This window comes from Acipenser ruthenus, chromosome 4 (genome assembly GCF_902713425.1).
Source record: "Acipenser ruthenus chromosome 4, fAciRut3.2 maternal haplotype, whole genome shotgun sequence".
In the NCBI taxonomy this organism is placed as follows: domain Eukaryota; kingdom Metazoa; phylum Chordata; class Actinopteri; order Acipenseriformes; family Acipenseridae; genus Acipenser; species Acipenser ruthenus.
Window position 1 is genome coordinate 55,863,703 of NC_081192.1, and position 19,426 is coordinate 55,883,128.

Genomic DNA, 19,426 nt, shown 5'->3' on the forward strand with positions numbered 1-19,426 from the left:
TGCTGCTCCACACAGACAGGTAATCATCCACGGCGGAGCGCAACATCAATTAAACAGTTAATTAAATCAATTTACAACAAATAATGCAAAAATATACAATAAAACTACATATTTCCCCAAGTGTAGGGCTTCCACCCTGCCACAAGCATACATTTACGAGTAAAAATAATATGAAGAGAACGAAACATTAGATAGCTGAACAGAACTAACTTGCACTTATTTATGAGTCTGAGCTCTGCCCCTCTCCTGCTTCAGCACAGCTGGACTTACTGGAATGCATGGCAGACAGGCCCGCTTCGTCCTGCCGCAGAGACTTCAGCTGTCGGTCGGTATTGTGCACAATAATCATTAAGTGTTTTCCTCTTGTGCCCCATTTTCTAATCAAACTAGTAACTGTTACCTAGAGCAAAAGCTTACCTACACCTTAACCTGCTCATTTCAAAGTAGGCACTTAGAATGACAGGTGCTGTTGCTGGCAAATGAAAATGCACAGTTGGTGCACGTCTTGATGATTGACAGTCATTTAAACAAGTGGGAGCATTCTGGCGCTGCTTCAGTCAACGAGATCTGTCAGAACAGGATGAAGTAACTGACAGTGAAACTACAGTAGCCTACTAGGGACCACTGAGATGACAAAGCATTGTAGTGTTTTTTTTTTTTTTTTTTTTTATATATAAAACATCCCATTTAAATGTCAAGTTCATGTATTAAGAAAGCAGTATCACTTAATAGCTAATTTTACAAAAAACGTTAATACCAGTAATACCTTAAATTTAAAAGACTAGTCTGTGCATTGCCAGAAGCTTTCAGGCAGACATTTCTGGGTTTTGTAACCAACAGAAGATGAAAATCTTCCACACGCAACCCAACCAAATAAAGTAGCTGTTTTATTGAACTTTCCCTGTCTTGTGTCTGTTATTTCTGAGCACTGCACCAACTACACCTGCGTACTACAAGCCACCTGTCACAATTCCCTAATATGAGTCTGAAATGATAGATCAGGATCAAAGATGAGCCCAAACTCTTTAATTTCTATTATAAGTTTTGATGAGAGACTGCAAGGGTTGAGCTCATGTAATTCCATATTTCCTTTTAGTTGGTTCTGTGAGGCCACTGGCATAGCCTCTGTTTTATTTGAATTCAGCATTAGAAAGTTCTGTGACATCCAATGTTTGATGTCTGTAAGGCAAGTAGCTAATAACACCCAGGCAGAAGAAATACCTGGCTTTAGGGACAAATCTAGCTGGGTATCATCAGCATAGCAATGGTAGTTTTTAGAAGTTGGTAAATTTAGAGATCTAGTTTTACTACAGCGTGGTGGCTGTTTCATAGAGTCGGGTAATAACATTTCAAAGACAACCGCATAGTGATCTTAAATTGTTATATAATTGGACAGATTCTGAATAATTGGACCACAAGAGATAACCAAGTCTAATGTACGGCCATAAATATGAGTAGGACCAGTAACATGTTGAATAAAACCCAAGGACTCCAGCAATGACAGAAAATCTCTACCAAGAGGATCTATATCAACATCAACATGTACATTAAAATCACCCAAAAGTAAGATCTGATTATGTTTAACAATCAGCCAAAATAACATAACAGCAGCCAAAATAGGAGTTTGGCCATGAAACATAAAATATAAGATTTCAAATGATGTATAAACCTCTTTTTTCATTGCAAAAAAACCAAAAAACTCATTACCAAAAAGTGGTTGCAATACCACCACCTCGTCCCTTAAGGTGCGCTTTCTGAAAGAAGGAAAAACCTGAAGGACAGGCCTCTACCAGGGATACGTTTTCATCTTGCTTCACACGTCTCAACTAAAGTAAAAATGTCAATTCATTTAAAGACTTGTTTGCCAAAGATCTTGTATTAAGTAAGCCAAGATGAAGCATGGCAGGGTACGGTAAGTTGACAGTATGTGATGAAGTCTTAACTTTAACCACATTTTCAATACAAGACTCCTCGGGGAAGCTGTTGGTTGATCACGGGGAACTGACACTACTTCAGTTGGGTAGATTAAATGCTTCAATTGTAGAGTCTGTCCACATGACTGAGGCGTGTGAGTCAATTCTCCTGAATACAGGACACAATGTTAATTCATGACAGAATGAAGGTTAATAAAGTTATGTATATTGTTTGTTTTTACAGTTGACCACAGTCGTGTTAAACTACAAAATGCAGAAAATGATTATATCAATGCCAGTTTGGTTGTAATGGAAGAAGCCCAAAGAAGCTACATTTTAACACAGGTACTGTTGGTATTTCATTGCAAAATTTACATGACAGGAAGAGCGTTACTTTTGACATAGATTGCAAATTTCAGTCATCTTATACAATTGTGATAGTTTATCATTCAGGCTTTTTTGTGTTAGTGTTAGAATGTACAAAAAATATCTTAAAACATCACAAACGTTTTAGGGCAACATTTATTGAGTTGACTCTTTATTGAAACGTCATTCAAACATGTTAATTGTGGGTTACAATAGCCTGTAGTTACATATTCCTGTAATAGTCTTTGTGATTTGCTAAACTTGAGGCCCTTTAAAGAGTAAGTTGTGAGGTTCTGAAAAATAGTGTTACACCTCCCCTTGTATTGCTACAAATTTTTATACAGTTGTAGCAACATGTGGGGACGTGTACTGCTATATTTCTCAGAACCCCGCTACTTTACTCTCTAAAGAATAATGTAATTGTTCAGAATTAGCCAGTAGTGAACTGGTTTTAATTTTTTTTTCAAACATAGCTTAATCTTTCCCAATATTTTTTCAACTTAGTATTCTTTTCTCAAACCCCTAGTCAGTTGAACCTGTATCCTCTTGGAATGCTGTCACAAAATCAACAGGGCATTATTTTTGTTTTTTGTTTTCTAATTTAAAATATAACCTATATTTTATATATTAGTCATTCCCTTTCAAGTATGAAATGTAAACCGAATGGGTATTTACCTCCTAAAGACCTGAATCCTGAATATTGTGTACCAAAACCAAAAGATCTCCGTGCCATTTTTCCTTTCAAGACTGACCTGATCGGAGAGCCTTGTTCAGATAAATACATTGTTGCTTCTGTCGGTATATATTTCACATTTATTGTGTTTTTACACAAATTATATGTGATATTTAAACTAATTGCTGTAATAGTTTGTGCTTCTTATGTATTGCGTGTACTACAGCCTGTTGCTTGTTGCTTCTCGCTATGGCCTTGTGCCCTGCATGAAGCTAGCGGCTCAAGTTGCTCCTTCCCAGGGATCCAACAACATAAGCTGGCTGACTTTGTGCTGTCCCAGGCTGCATAGCTCTGGCTGGAGCTTATTTTATTTCTAGTTTTTACTTTTTAGCACCATACAAGATGTTTAGATTATTTATGTAATTGTTTAATTACTCTTTTTTTGTTGAGTATTTTCTCTTTGTGTGTGTTCTGTTTTTTTACTGATGCTACACGCAGGCCTGTCTGCAACGTGGTGCTCAGCACACGTGTAGCAAGAGCAGCTGCTAGGCTCGGCAGCAGTGCACAGGACCAAGATACTCGCTTCGGTTGTTTGCAATTCAATCACAGTATCTTGATGCTGTTTTGGTGACAGGTTTTAGCATCACCATTGCGAAGGCTGTTAGTCCATTCTAACAAACAGATATTCCTTGTGTGTACCAGCGGACCTGTACATTGCCACCCATATTTACTGTGAACTGGTGGACCCGTACCAAACCGGTACCAATGTCATCTTGCCCGGGTTCTTTCCCTGTCAGACATGCAAGGCCAGTTTGCCTATTGAGGACAAGCATGGCAGGTGCTCTTACTGCCCGGGGCCAGAGCACACCAAGGAGGCACTGGCTAATCGCAGCTTCTGCGAGTTTTGTTCCCCTTTTTCCAAGTGCACACTATCCCGCAGCTCTGAGGAGCATTATGCGTCCCTTACTCCTGCTCAGTGCTCTTTCCCATCACCCTCTCTTAGAGGTCGCTGCGTTGTCACCCCATGGATCTGTGCCAAGGGAGACTGCATAATGCACCCGTGAAAGTAGCTCAGGCAGGAAATGGTCCTCGCAGTCTTCCTCATCCTCCTCGAGCTGTGCCGCTCCTTCCCCTCCCCCATGGAAGAGGTAGTCGCCTTTTCAGGCAATCAGCACTGATTGATACCGTTCTCGCTGAATTACTGTGGGAATGTTCTGCGCCACCTGCCCCACCTGTCCTGTTGGGGCCCCATGGAGCTGTGATCGCAGATTTGCCACAGGAGGACATACTGTAGCAGTGTGGAGTAGTGGTTAGGGCTCTGGACTCTTGACCGAAGGGTCGTGGGTTCAATCCCAGATGGGGGACACTGCTGCTGTACCCTTGAGCAAGGTACTTGACCTAGATTGCTCCAGTAAAAACCCAACTGTATAAATGGGTAATTGTGTGTAAAAAAAATAAAAATAAATAATGTAATTGTATGTAAAAATAATGTGTTATTTTGTAACAATTGCAAGTCGCCCTGGATAAGGGCGTCGAGCAACAGCTCCTGCTGTTTCCCGGTTGATGGGTGCCCTACATAGGGTGCATGATGTGGAGAAGCTGGGCCTGGCCCATTTTTTGCTGGTTGAGGCTTCTATTACCACCTTGGTCCAGACACCTAATTTAACGCTCCTATCCAAGGATGCTGCCTGCCCTAACAAGCAGTGCCGGGTCTCTGAGGTGATTCTTAAGGGAGCCTATTTAGCCGGCGTGTTCGCCGCATGGCTAGGGAACTACAACAGTATCCTGGTAGCCTACCAGTCGCCTACCTACCCCTCTCTGAGTACCACAGACCCTCACCACAACAGCTGGATGAGCTGCACCTGGTTAACAAATACCTGTTCCGTGTGTAGGTAGAAACCTGGCTGTGCTGGTAGCAAGCTTTTGCTCTGGTCGCTCGAGAACCTCCTTTCACTGTGGGCAGTGCATCTGCCCGGGGTGACAGACTGGGTGGCGTACTTTCTCGCAAGGGTAGTCCCCAGCAGCTCAGAGTGGAGGCTTCACCAAGGTGGTGAGCCTCATCTGAGAGAGATTTGGGAGAGCAGAGATAGATCTCTTTGCCTCCCAGGAATCAACCCACTGTCCCTACTGGTTCTCCATAATAGGAGGCGGGGACCTGCTGGCAATGCCTTGGCACACCAGTGACTGAGGCTTTTGTTCATACACTTTCCCACCACTCGTCCTGCTTCCGCTATGTCTGGAGAAACTCAGGCCGGACCAGGCCAAAGTGCTCTTAGTAGCCCCTTATTGGCTCAGGAGTCTCTGGTTTTCAACGTTGATGCAGCTCCTGAGCGGTCAGCCGTGGAGACTACCGAAGCACCGCAACCTGCTCAGTCAGGCACGGGGGACCTTATGGCAATCTGATCCATCAAGCCTGCAGCTCTGGGTCTGGCATCTGTACGGCTGCATTTGAGCCATCTGGATCTGTCCAACAGGGTTATTGACACCCTACAAAATGCCAGAGCAGAGTCGACGCGTTCCCAGTACGGGTACAAGTGGGGCGTCTTTCAGATGTGGGGTCTACCTCGTGGGTTTGACCCCACGACTTGTCCTATTGCCATGTCAAGAGCTCGCTTCCTGGCAGGGCAATTTTTGAGAGGGGCTTGGCAGCTTCGGCTGCCTATGAAGGATGTTGTTCCTTGCTGGAGGCTGAACGTGGTGCTTAATGCATTGATGAAGCCTCTGTTTGAGCCCCCTGCATTCAGCTGAGTTGAAATTTTTATCATTTAAAGCAGCTTTCTTGCTCGCCATCTCTCCGCTTCGTACCAGTCTTGCCTTTTTTCTGAAGACAATCTCTACATTCCATGTCAACCAGTCTGTGGAATTGGAGGCTTTCCATCCACCTACTTTCCAGTTTGGCTGAGAGCGGCAGCTCCATATACTCTGCCCAGTGGCGTACTATGTTGACAGAATGAAAAGTTGAGGCAGACCAAACAATTTTTTGTCTGCTATGGGGCGAAGTCCCATGGTCAAGCCATGTCTAAGCAGCAGCTGTCCAAATGGATAGCAGACACGGTCAAGACTACCTATGAGTTGGCCAACTTTCCCTCTCCAGAAAAGCTCACTACCCATTCCACCAGGGGCATGGCAACTTCGTGGGCTTTTTTCCAGGGTGCATCTGTCAGAGGCATTTGCAATGCAGCGGTGTGGGCTACTCTCCATACCTTTACTAGGTTCCACAGACTTAATGTTGTGTATCCTCAAAACCCTGGTTTTGGAACTAGTGTTAAGGCGGCTTCTCAGTCGACCCTACAACACAGGCATAGAGGTGAAACTCTCCCGCAATTTTTTTCAGCCTAGCTGCTTGTTACTGGGGTTCCAAATGGTAATGCACAGGGCAGCCTTTGGCTTAGCCTTGTAGCCTTCCAGTCTTCTGCAAACTTGCCCTTGCAATGGCTTTGGTACACTCACCAATTTGGTAGGGGTTACCTGAAATAGAAATGTAACCATTAACCTTCAAGGTCGCTGTGTCCATGATTGCAGCAGGCTTGAAGGAAAAATGATGCTGAGATCTGTGAGCGCAGTCCTTTTGTGCCCTCGGGGGCGAGGCATGATGGCGTCACAGGCTCAAAGAGCAGCTTGGGTATACAATATTCAGGATTTGGGTCTTTAGGAGGTAAATACCAATTCGAATGGTTACATTTCTATTTTAGGAAACCAGGGCTATGATAAACGTTTTCTCATAACTCATCTTTCTTGAATAGTCTATTGTTCATTATTCTTTTACAGGGTCCACTTCGTAACACTTGTGACCATTTCTGGTTGATGATATGGGAACAAAAGAGCAGAGCTGTTATAATGCTGAACAGAGTCATAGAGAAAGGATCAGTAAGTAATAATATTCTGCTGGTTTCAGTATTACAAAGTACGTAGTCAGATATGAAATATGTTGGTTATGTTTCTTAACTTTATAGTTTTTGTTTTATTTACTTTGTCCATCTAAAATAATAAAGGCTTTTAGAAAAAGTCAGTGTTCATCACAAGAATACGTATTATTTAAAGTTAGTTTATTGATTTTGGAATAGCCATTTTATTCATATTCTACATTTCAAAAGTACCTGCATGCAACACAAAGGTGAATATAAAATACAGATTTCATACTGTGTTGAAGTTCTGGTGACAATCAGTGTGTCAGCAGACAGGCTAAACAGACTGCTGGTAGGCCACATAGCTATTAACCCTTTGCGGTCCATTTATTAATCGCACGTCAGGCATGTCAGGTCTAATTAATTTTCACACGCGCAGTTAATTTTAGACGCGCTGTTTAAAAGTATTTTTTCCACAGTCAAACGGGTTTAAATGGCCCTGCATATCAACAAAGCACTCACTAGGCATCTCCAGCCCCGCCCCACCCTTTCGTTCGCTATCGCTTTCACCTATGTAAGAAATAAATAATAATAATAATAATCGTACATACCGATCGATCATCTCACTCGTTTTATCCCCAAACTCCTCAATAATGCGATCCAAGTCATTATTTTATTACTATAACATCTCAAAAAAGCTCTGCAAATGTCAGTGATATTCTCTGTGCGCTGATTCAGTCAGCCAACTTGTTTACTTACGACCGTCCCGTTATCTGATACCAGATACCATGTGTGACTATTCATGAGATACGCCTTTTTTTTTTTTTTTCCCCCCCCGACTTGTCTCGGCTCCTGTCGCTCCCACACGGCAATTGAATAGTTTTCTCAGCTTTTTCCGGAGAAAAAATGACTAGAAACCTGATTTTTGCGTTGCTTTAATGATGTCGGACCCAGTCCGACAGAGGACTTGTGAGGAATAATTGCAATGTCGGACCCAGTCCGACAATGGACCGCAAAGGGTTAATCATGTTTTTAAACTTCCAATTCTATTGACTCCATTGTTAATAGACCTTTAACATAAAGGCCACAACAATATTAAGGCAATATTTTGTCGTTCCCTTGACCTGTCCTAGTATGGAGATTTCACTGCAGTTCAGAGCAGGTTCCTTAAGTATAAGATTGAGGCCACAGGTGTGCTTTGAAGTTCTTAGTTTTAAAGTCACCAATATGTATGACTGAAACATAAACCTATATATCTGAAGAAGAGAGGAGTTAGAATAATTGTGACATACCTATATGGAGTTGCTCTTTTAGAGCCTATTATACTAGGGCAGTGTAATGAAAGTCTAATTACACACTGTTGGGTTTTTTGTTTTATCCACTTGTCTCTGTGATCATATGAAGTTAGTTACTAAGTTTACATTAGAAGTGTCTGTTTAATTGTTTTATTCTGTTTCTTAAACTGTATTACATTTTGGGAAGAATTTATTTTGTTGTGTGTACCTTCAACATGTTTTTTTCTTCCCATACTTTTATGCATTTTAAGGTCATGCATAAATATATCTTACAGGTATTGTAATTGATTTTGATATTTTTTTTTTTTTTGTAGGAAAAATGTGCACAATACTGGCCAACAAGCAAAGATCATGAAATGATTTTCTCGGACACAGGATTTCATGTAACGCTGTTGTCCGAAGATGTTAAATCTTACTACACAGTACGAGTACTGGGATTGGAAAATATGAGTGTATGTATTTTATTTTAATATTAAATGGAGATAATCCTGGTGTTTTTACTCAGTGGTTTCTTGGCACTGCAGTAAATGCATGGGATAACAATCTTTCATTGTATAATAACATAACATAAGCAACTTGTTATAGAAACTTGTATATTCTATTTCCAGCGTCGTATTAGCCAGGCATATTGCAGGGGCATATATTTTTGCTCTTCCAGTCCATTTGATTGTAGGACTTGCTACCAATTCCTTCATTATTTAATTGAAACAAAGTCTTGCAATGGACTCGGAAAGCCAAAATTGCTGATCCAGATGTTGCTTTGTTCTTGAAGATTTAAAATAAACTACACTGAATGGCTACAAACAAAGCAAAAAAGCTGACCTCAGGGACCAGTTGTTTGCAAAGGATATTATCTGATCCAGGCTCCTGTGATGTGTTGGGTTGAACTAAAAGGATCATGATCTCATCTGATCCTGTTACCATTTTGATTCAGAGTTGGAACAGAGCTTGATCTAATGTCTTTTATAAATAGGGATTTCAGCTACAAAGGCTTATTCGTTGAATGTAAGGCAAGAACTGCAAAAGCCTCGTCAGGTTTATTGAGTTTTAGCATGGTGCAGTTCTTTTAATAAATAAAATGTACTGGGTAGTTCTTTTTTGTATTCGCAGTATATGTTTGCATCACATCCTGTTGCAGATTAGGCCTATTGTAATATTAAGTACAATTTAAAACACACGTTGCTAAAGGAGACGTATGTACTGCATGTGTGAGGAAATCTAAAGAAAGAACGGACTTCATATTTGTTTAGCTTTGTTTTCATTTTAGTTTTTTTTAGCCAGCATAGAAAAAACATAAGAAATTATAAATTGGAATTATTTCATTCAGTTGCCCCTAATACACAAATACATCACTGAGATATGCATAACAAAATTACTGTTGGTACGTATTATGTGTTGGTATACTTGCGTTATCTTTTTATTGATTTTAATGATGGCTAATATTTAACTTAAATCTAAAAATCATTCCAAAAATAACTCTACTTTTACCAGCGGAGGTTTAAGACCTTCCAATTATCATTTTAAAATGTGCTGTGTATCTATGAAAGCTTGTGACAGACAGAATGATTCTTGGTAATAAATCTCCCGCCCGACCTGTGAGGGTGCTGTGTAAAGGGAACAGAGTGCCCTGGACTGGATGGCCAGACAATTAATTCCCAGGGTTAGATGGAAGTCGGCCATCTAGAAAGGGGGCGGAGCTACAGTACACCACGTCATTGTGTTGTGTAAACATTTAGGGGTAGATGTACTAAAGTGTTGCGTCTGTCGCAATCGTTGCAAACCAGTCGGACGTGTAGCGTGAAATATACTAAACAAATGCAACGCTGTTAGCATCAATTTAACAAATGCTTTGCAGTTCTTATTTGCGCTTTAGCCTTAGATGAATATGTAATTCTGGGCGTTCCTGCAAAAATTCACAAAAACAGGATGGAGACAGTGCAAATGAGGGATCAGAAATATTGTAATGAGATGTACTAAATCTGCGGGCAATTGCGACACTTACAATTGCATCAATTGGTTATGAACTTTTGAAAGCATGTTTTAAACAGTTGCAATTGTTGCTGGCATTTCCCAGTCCGCTTTTTCTCGTGTGTTGCCAGTGTGTGCTCAATGCATTTCAGGCGAACACCCAATTACCTAGTTTTCACTAAAGTCAGGGTGTACGCACAAGCCTTAAACTAATTTCTATGACATTTCTTTTTGGGAGCAATAGACTGCACACATGAGCCACTAACCCCTCTAGCTCATTCTCAGCATCTGTATAGGACCATGATCTATTGTGTCTTAATTGTCTAGGCTACTAAGTAGACCAAGTTAAAAATAATAATTAAAATAAAATAAAAAAACCTAAAATCATTTAGTTTCAATTTAAAATAATCACCAATGTGTGCAGTGCAGCAGCATGATTTATTTTGTGTTACCAGTAGGCTAAAGTACAAAAAAAGTGCACTAGGTATATATTAGATTTTACTACTGTACTGTATAGGCCTACTGTACAGATTTATATTTTTACAAAATGTAATGTGTAGCCTACCCAAACCACATTAGTGTTACTTCAGCGCAATGATTTATATTGAAAATACATAGAGAATTGTAAATGTATGTGTGTGCGATTTTTATTGTATTGTTTTTAAACCCGACACCTCCTTATGTCGGACAAACATGTCCAGTTTAGCGAGGGGCTACTGTATGATTTATGAAAAGCTTTTTGGCGGCTGAAGGTTGGGGCCCCACCATAGAATCTGATGGGATTAAACTGACTTTGTGTGTGTGTATGTATATATATATATATATATATATATATATATATATATATATATATATATATATATATATATATATATATATATATATATATATATATATAGTGCCTTGCATAAGTATTCACCCCCCTTGGACTTTTCCACATTTTGTAGTGTTACAACCTCGAATTAAAATGGATTTAATTTGGATTTTTTGTCACTGATCTATACAAAATAGTCCATAATGTCGAAGTGGGGGAAAAAAAATCTACATATTTTTCAAAATTATTTACAAATAAACTGAAGTGTCTTGATTGCATAAGTATTCACTCCTTTGCTGTGACACCCCTAAATAAACTCTGGTGCAACCAATTGCCTTCAGAAGTCACATAATTAGTTCAGTGGAGTCCACCTGTGTGCAATTAAAGTGTCACATGACCTCAGATTAAATACACCTGTTTCTGGAAGGCCCCAGAGTTTGTTAGAGAGTATATCTAAACAAGCAGCATCATGAAGACCAAGGAGCTATCAAAACAAGTCTGGGATAAAGTTCTGGAGAAGCACCAATCAGGGTTGGGTTATAAAAAAATATCCCAAACTTTGAACATCCCCCGGAGCACCGTTAAATCCATTATTAAAAAATGGAAAGAATATGGCACAACCGCGACTCTGCCTAGAGAACGCCGTCCACTAAAACTCAGTGACCAGGTAAGGAGGGCATTAGTCAGAGAAGCAACCAAGAGGCCAATGGTAACTCTGAAGGAGCTGGAGAGATCCACAGCTGAGATGGGAGAAACCGTCCATGGGACAACTATAACCCGGACGCTCCACAAAGCTGGGCTTTATGGAAGAGTGGCGAGAAGAAAGCCATTGCTGCAAAAAACCCATATCAAATCCTGTTTGGATTTTGCCAAAAGGAATGTGGGAGACACAGCAAACGCGATGAGACCAAAAATGAACTTTTTGGCCTTAGCGCAAAACGCTATGTGTGGCGCACAGCCAACACTGCTCATCACCCTGAGAACACCATCCCCACGGTGAAGCATGGCAGCATCATATTATGGGGATGCTTTTCATCGGTAGGGACTGGGAAACTGGTCAGGATTGAGGGCAAGATGGATGGAGCCAAATACAGGGAAATTCTAGATGAAAACCTGTTTCAGTCTGCAAGAGACCTGGGACTAGGGCGGAGGTTCACCTTCCAGTAGGACAATGACCCTAAACACACAGCCAAAGCTACACTGGAGTGGTTTAAAAACAAGAACCTGAATGTCTTAGAATGGCCCAGTCAAAGCCCAGACCTCAATCCGATTGAGAATCTGTGGCAAGACTTGAAAATTGCTGTTCACCAACGGTCCCCATCCAACTTGACAGAGCTTGAGCAATTTTGCCAAGAAGAATGGGCAAAAATTGCAGGATCCAGATGTGCAAAGCTGGTAGAGACTTACCCAAAAAGACTCACAGCTGTAATTGCTGCCAAAGGTGCTTCTACCAAGTATTGACTCGGGGAGTGAATACTTATGTAACCAACAAATGTCTTTTTTTTTTGTTTGTTTAATTAACTTTTGTGTCACAATAAAAAATATTTTACACCTTCAAGGTGTTAAGTATGTTGTGTAAATCAAATGGTAAAAATCCCAATTAAATCCATTTTAATTAGTTTGTAACACTACAAAATGTGGAAAAGTCCAAAGGGAGTGAATACTTATGCAAGGCACTGTGTGTGTGTGTGTATATATATATATATATATATATATATATATATATATATATATATATATATATATATATATATACACATACACACACTGTGCCTATAGAAAGTCTACACCCCCTTGAACTTTTCTCACACTTTGTTGTGTCAGTGCCTCAGTTTCATGCATTTAAATGATTTTTTTTTCACTTATCTACACACCATACTGCTGGGGAAAAAAGTTTTTATTGAGAAAAATTACATATTAAAAATACAAAACTGAAAGATCATAATTGGATAAGTTTCCACCCCCTGAGTTAATACTTGGTGGAAGCACCTTTGGCAGCAATTACAGCTGTGAGTCTGTTAGGATGGGTCTCTACTAACTTTGCACACCTAGATTTGGAAATATTTGACCATTCTTCTTTACAAAACTGTTCAAGCTCTGTCAAGTTCCTTGGGGAGCGTTGATGGTCAGCAATCTTCAAGTCATGCCACACATTTTCGATTGGATTTAGGTCGGGCTCTGACTGGGCCACTCAAGGACATTTACCTTTTTGTTCCTTAGCCACTCCAGTGTAGCTTTGGCTGTGTGCTTTGGGTTGTTGTCATGCTGAAAGGTGAACTTCTGTCCCAGTTTCAGCTTTCTTGCAGAGGGCAGCAGGTTTTCCTCAAGGACTTCGCTGTACTTTGCTCCATTCATTTTCCCTTATATCCTGACAAGTGCCCCAGTCCCTGCCAATGAGAAACATCTGCATAACATGATGCTGCCACCACCATGCTTCACAGTAGGGGTGGTGTTCTTTGGGTGATGTGCTGTGTTGGGTTTGCACCAAACATAACGCTTTGCATTTGGGCCAAAAAGTTCCATTTTAGTTTTGTCAAAACACAAAACTTTTTGCCACATGGCTACAGAATCTCCTGAGTGTTTTTTTGCATACTTCAAAAGGGATTCAAGGTGGGCTTTCTTGAGTAATGGCTTCCTTCTTGCCACCTTACCATACAGGCCAGATTTGTGGAGTGCTTGGGATATTGTCACATGCACACTTTGACCAGTGTTGGCCATAAAAGCCTGTAGCTCTTGCAAAGTTGCCATTGGCCTCTTTGTAGCCGCTCTGATCAGTCTCCTTCTTGCTTTGTCATCCAGTTTGGAGGGATGGCCTGATCTAGGCAGGGTCTTGGTGGTGCCATACAGCTTCCACTTCTTAATAATCGTCTTGACCGTGCTCCAAGGGATATTCAAGGCCTTTTGATATTTTTTAATACCCATCCCTGAGCTGTGCCTTTCAACAACTTTGTCCCAGAGTTCTTTTGAAAGCGCCTTGGTGCTCATGGTTGAGTCTTTGCTTTGAAATGTACTACCCAGCAGAGGGAACCTACAGGAACTGCTGAATTTATCCTGAAATCATGTGAATCACTACAATTTAACACTGGTGGATGCCACTTAACTTGGTGTGTGATTTTGAAGGCGATTGGTTATACCTGAGCTAATTTAGGATTGCTATTACAAGGGAGGTGGACACTTATCCAACCAAGCTATTTCAGTTTTTATTTTTAATTAATTTTTTACAAATTTCTAGAATATTTTTTTTATTTGGAAGTTGTGGGGTAGGATGTGTAGATAAATGAAACAAAAAAAAAATATTTTAATGCATTTTAATTCCAGGCTATAAGGCAACAAAAGGTGAACATTTTGAAAGGGGGTGTAGACTTTTACATTTAACAAAAACAATGTTATTTTGATTTTTGTACCCTTGCATGTATAGACGTTATCCTTCGAGCACTCCACTGCAGCAAATCACAACTCAACTGCTGATATACTGTTGCCTCAGTGGCTGCATCCAGGGACATTCCTACCCAGAACATCTGCAGGACTGCTACCTGAAGTCAGCACACACCTGTACCTCTCATTAGCATATTGTATTACTTGGTTTTGCAATCTCTTTTTCTTAAATATTGGTTGTGTGCCTTTACCTTTACATTTGGTGTCGGGGCACGGAGCTCGAGCCCTAATCCTGCTCAGTGGCAGGCATCCAGGATTACCTCTGGTACTTCCCAGTTTGGCCTGTGGTTGACAACACAAAGAGTGCATTCTGCAGCTATTTCTTCATGTCAGGCATAAGCTAGTTTGCCAACGATGACACGAGATATGAGAGACCTTACCATTTGTCCCTGTCCACTAAGACACCTTGGGACTAGCTTTTTTTTTTTGTTTGTTTTTTTGTTTTCTCCCTAATTTAGTAATGTCCAATTATTTTTAGGCTCAGCCCACCACTTCTACCCCTGCGCTGACTCGGGAGCGGCGAAGACGAGCACACGCTGTCCTCCGATGCGTGTGCCGTCAGCCGACAACTTTTTTTTACACGCTGCAGACGCACCATGCAGTCACCCAGAACTACAGCGTCAGAGGACAACGCAGCCCTGGGCAGCTTACAGGACACTCTGGCCGACCTAACCCTCCCTCCCCCCGGGCGGCGCTCGGCCAATTGAGCGCCACCCCCTGGGAGCTCCCGTCCTCGGTTGGCAAAGGAATAGCCTGGACTCGAACTCGCGACGTCCAGACTATAGGGCACATCTTGCACTCCACTCGGAGCGCCTTTACTGGATGCGCCACTCGGGAGCCCAGACTTCCATTTTTTTAATGTTTTATTTTTAAATATGTAATAAATAATAATAATAATAATAATAATAATAATAAAGTACAGGTAAATGTGCTAAATGAGTGACTGTACAGTAGTATAAACTGTATTTCATATGGTTTTGTATAGTTGATATTTTCCGTGTTTTTGTTTATCGCGGATAATTTAAAATTCCTTACATTGTATTTTATTTACAGAGCATTCATTTAAAGTACATATCTATTTGTTTTGTTTTATTTTCCCTCAGGAAATTTACTTTAAAAAATGTTTTGAGTCAGACAGTGTTAAAGTGTGACCAGAATCCCTCGCTTATAGAGAGAAGTAGCTGGGTTTTGGATTTATGTACGGTATTTGCATAAAACCTGCAACACAACAGCAAAATAAATAGGTGTTTGGAACAGTGTTGTCTCGGAAGAGTCATTTTATTAAAACGCTAAAACAAAATCCATGTCTTTCCCGAAGAGCAACTTTTAAGGGTTACAATACAGACCGTGTACAATGTGATGTTCTGCCACGCTTGTGAAAGGCTTGAAACTTTACATATCAGCCGTTCTGTGTGCGTTCTGGGAGCTGCAGTTCAAACTGGAGAGCAGATGCCAGGCGGCTATCTTATTTTTCATTCTAATTCAATAATCGATTAATATTTTTAAATCTTAACTTGGAACAGACCACATGTACCTTACCTTGTTTGGTCCAGAAATTCAGTTCCAAGTAGCCCGTATGTGAGCGCAAGACACCCCATGTTAAGAATAGGGTGAAAAGGGAAAGATTTAAAAAAAAAAAAAAAAAAAAAAAAAAACGGTATCCAGATCTCAGAAACTACATAAGGTAGCGACATGAAACCCGCCACGTTTACAGAACTTCACAAGTGGATCTAAACATTGAAACCAGTATGTAATTCTGACAAACACAGCCAAAGTTATTGAGGTACAAAGTTAGGGGTTTTACACTGAGCACTCAACCCTAACTATAACCGCACAGTTATATATATATATATATATTATATATGTGTGTGTATATATACTGTATGTGTGTGTATGTGTATATATATATATGTATGTATGTGTGTGTGTGTATATATGTGGAGTAGTGGTTAGGGCTCTGGACTCTTGACCAGAAGGTTGTGGGTTCAATCCCCAGTGGGGGACACTGCTGTTGTACCCTTGAGCAAGGTACTTTACCTAGATTGCTCCAGTAAAAACCCAACTGTATAAATGGGTAATTGTATGTAAAAATAATGTGATGGGTAATTGTATGTAAAAATAATGTGATATCTGTATAATGTGAAATAATGTATAATGTGATATCTTGTATATACAATCTTAAATTGTAAGTCGCCCTGGATAAGGGCGTCTGCTAAGAAATAATAATAATAATAATAATATATATATATAATATATATTTATATTAGTATTATTATTATTTATTTCTTAGCAGACGCCCTTATCCAGGGCGACTTACAGTCGTAAACAAATACATTTCAAGAATCATAGTACAAGTAATAATACAATTAAGAGCAAGATAAATACAATGACTTGTTCTAGCAAGTGCAAGTATGACAAAATACGATTCAATAATGGAGCAGATAAGTGTCAGTGATAGTTGCATCAGGATATAATTAAATACAAAATACTACAGATTAAATAACACTTGGCAGATTACAGTACTCTAAAGTACAGGATTAAATGCAGTAAAATAGGGGGCAGATAAGCGCAAGTAAAGCGCATTTAAGGAAGAGTGATACGTGTCCAGGGGGAAAAGCAGAGGAGTTCTACAGGTGCTGTCTGAAAAGGTGGGTCTTGAGGAGGCACTGGAAGGTGGTCAGGGACTGGGCAGTCCTGACATCTGTAGGAAGGTCATTCCACCAGTGCGGGGCGAAGGTGGAGAAGGAGCGGGCTCTGGAGGCAGGGGAGCGTAGAGGAGGTAGAGCCAGTCTTCTAGTGCAGGAGGAGTGGAGAGGTCGAGTGGGGGTGTAGGGAGAGATGAGGGTCTGGAGGTAGCTGGGTGTAGTCTGGTCAAGGCATCTGTAGGCTAGTACAAAAGTCTTGAACTGGATGCGAGCAGTGATCGGGAGTCAGTGGAGTGAGCGGAGCAGTGGAGTTGCGTGGGAGAAGCGAGGCAGAGAGAACACCAGGCGAGCAGTGGAGTTCTGGATGAGCTGGAGTGGACGGATGGCGGACGCAGAGAGGCCAGCCAGGAGGGAGTAGCAGTAGTCTAGGCGGGAGAGTACCAAGGCCTGGACCAGGAGTTGGATGGTGTAGTTGGTGAGGAAGGGTCGGATTCTTCGTATGTTGCTCAGGAAGAATCGGCAAGTGCGTGCCAGAGTGGAGATGTGCTGGGAATAAGAGAGGCAGGGGTCCAGGGTGACTCTGAGGTTCTTAGCTGAGGAGGAGGGAGAGAGTGTGGTAGATTCCAGAGGAACAGAGATAGAGAGATCAGAGGAGGGGGAGGAGGAGGAGGGAATGAAAAGGAGGTCAGATTTAGAGAGGTTGAGTTTGAGGTAATGCGAGTGCATCCAGGAGGAGATAGCAGACAGACAGGTAGAGATACAGGAGGGGATGGTGGAGTCAGGTGGGGAAGGAGAGGAAAATCTGAGCATCATCAGCATAGAAATGGTATGAGAAACCATAGGATGCGATGAGGGGGCCCAGGGAGCGGGTGTAGAGAGTGAACAGGAGAGGACCCAAGACTGACCCTTGGGGGATGCCTGTTGAGAGAGGGCGAGGTGTGGAGGTTGTTCCACGCCAGGTTACCTGGTAAGTGCGGTTGGAGAGGTAGGAGAACCAGGCCAGAGATTCCCAGGATAGCGAGAGAGGATAGTAGAATAGAGTGATTGACCGTGTCAAAGGCAGAATTAGGACAGAGGAGAGAGAGGCAGCTCGGGCAGAGTTTAGTGAGTTGGTGACAGACAGGAGGGCGGTTTCAGTGGAGTGAACAGAGCGGAAGCCAGATTGGAGAGAGTCAAGCAGAGAGTGGTTGGACAGGAAAGCAGAGAGTTGCCGGTGTACAGCCCGCTCGAGGGTTTTGGAGAGAAAGGGCAGGAGGGAGACAGGACGGTAGCTCTGGAGGGAGGTGGGGTCGAGGGGAGTGATAGAGGCTTGTCTGAAGGCAGAGGGAAAGAGACCAGGAAGGAGAGAGGTGTTGAAAAGGGAGGAGATGAAGGGAAGTAGAGCAGGAGCAGCAGCTTGAAAGAGGTGAGTGGGGAGGGGGTCCAGGGCACACGTGGTAGGTTTCTGACCCTGGAGCAGGGAGGAGAGGTCAGAGTCTGAGAGGGGAGAGAAGGTGGAGAAGGAGGGTGAGTTAGTAGGGGATGCAGTGGATGTAGGGGTTGGAGCAGGAGGGGGTGCTGGAGAGGGACAGGTGTTAAAGAGTTTGCGGATATCTGAGATTTTAGAAGAGAAGAAAGAGGCAAAGTCATCTGAGAAGATAGCTGAGGGAGGAAGAGGGGGGAGGGTTTAGGAGGGAGGAGAAGGTAGAGAATAGTTTACGTGGGTTGTTAGTGGAGGCTTGGATTACAGATTGGAAATAAGTACATTTAGCAGAGGAGAGAGTAGAGGAGAAGGAGTAGAGGAGTGTGCGGTAGAGGTCTAGTGCAGCAGGGAGTTCGGTTCTCTTCCATTTATTTTCAGCAGATCGCAGTGTGATTCTTGCTGAGCGGAGCACAGAGGAGAGCCAGGGTTGGGGAGTCGAGGGAGGAGAAGAGGGTGGAGGTAGCAGAGTCTACAGAGAGTTGTGAGAAGGAGTCGATAGGAGGGAGGTGAGAGAGAGCAGTGGAGGCAAGGACAGGGGGAGAGAGAGCGTAGGTTATGGAGAGATGTGACAGTGGGGGTAGGAGGAGCAGGGAGAGAGGGAAGAGACAGAGAAAAAGAGATGAAATAGTGATCAGAGAGGTCCAGGGGGGTGACAGAGAGGGTGGAGGGGCAGCGGTCCCTGGAGAAGGTGAGGTCGAGTTGACGGCCAGCTTTGTGGGTGGGGGGGATAGAGAGAGACAGAAGTCGAAGGAGTGAAGGAGAGGGAGGAATCCAGCAGAGTAGCTGGGGTTGGAGAGATGGATATTGAAGTCACCTAAGAGGACAGTTGGGGTAGACAGAGAGGGGAGGGAGGAGAGTAGATAGTCGAGTTCATCGAGAAAGTGAGCGAGAGGTCCAGGGGGACGGTACAGTACAATTAGCAGGAGTTGACAGGGAGAGGTTAGTTGGATGGCATGAAATTCAAAGGTATTAACAGAGAGTGAGGAGAGGTCAGAGCGGACAGAGAGAGA

At 42.1% G+C, this 19,426-nt stretch overlaps 1 protein-coding gene across 7 annotated transcripts in view; it reads left to right on the forward strand.

The window, feature by feature from the left end:
* The window catches only part of ptpn2b (protein tyrosine phosphatase non-receptor type 2b), a 153,356-nt gene that overhangs the window by 35,713 nt on the left and 98,217 nt on the right, over positions 1-19,426 (forward strand). For 6 of the 7 annotated variants that reach the window (XM_059022574.1, XM_059022573.1, XM_034000684.3 and 3 more), the window contains 3 exons: positions 2,158-2,258; positions 6,721-6,819; positions 8,407-8,544. In XM_059022574.1, the coding sequence (XP_058878557.1) occupies positions 2,158-2,258; positions 6,721-6,819; positions 8,407-8,544 (338 nt within the window). The remainder of the gene's footprint in view (positions 1-2,157; positions 2,259-6,720; positions 6,820-8,406; positions 8,545-19,426) is intronic. The other variant, XM_059022577.1, reaches the window with a different exon arrangement.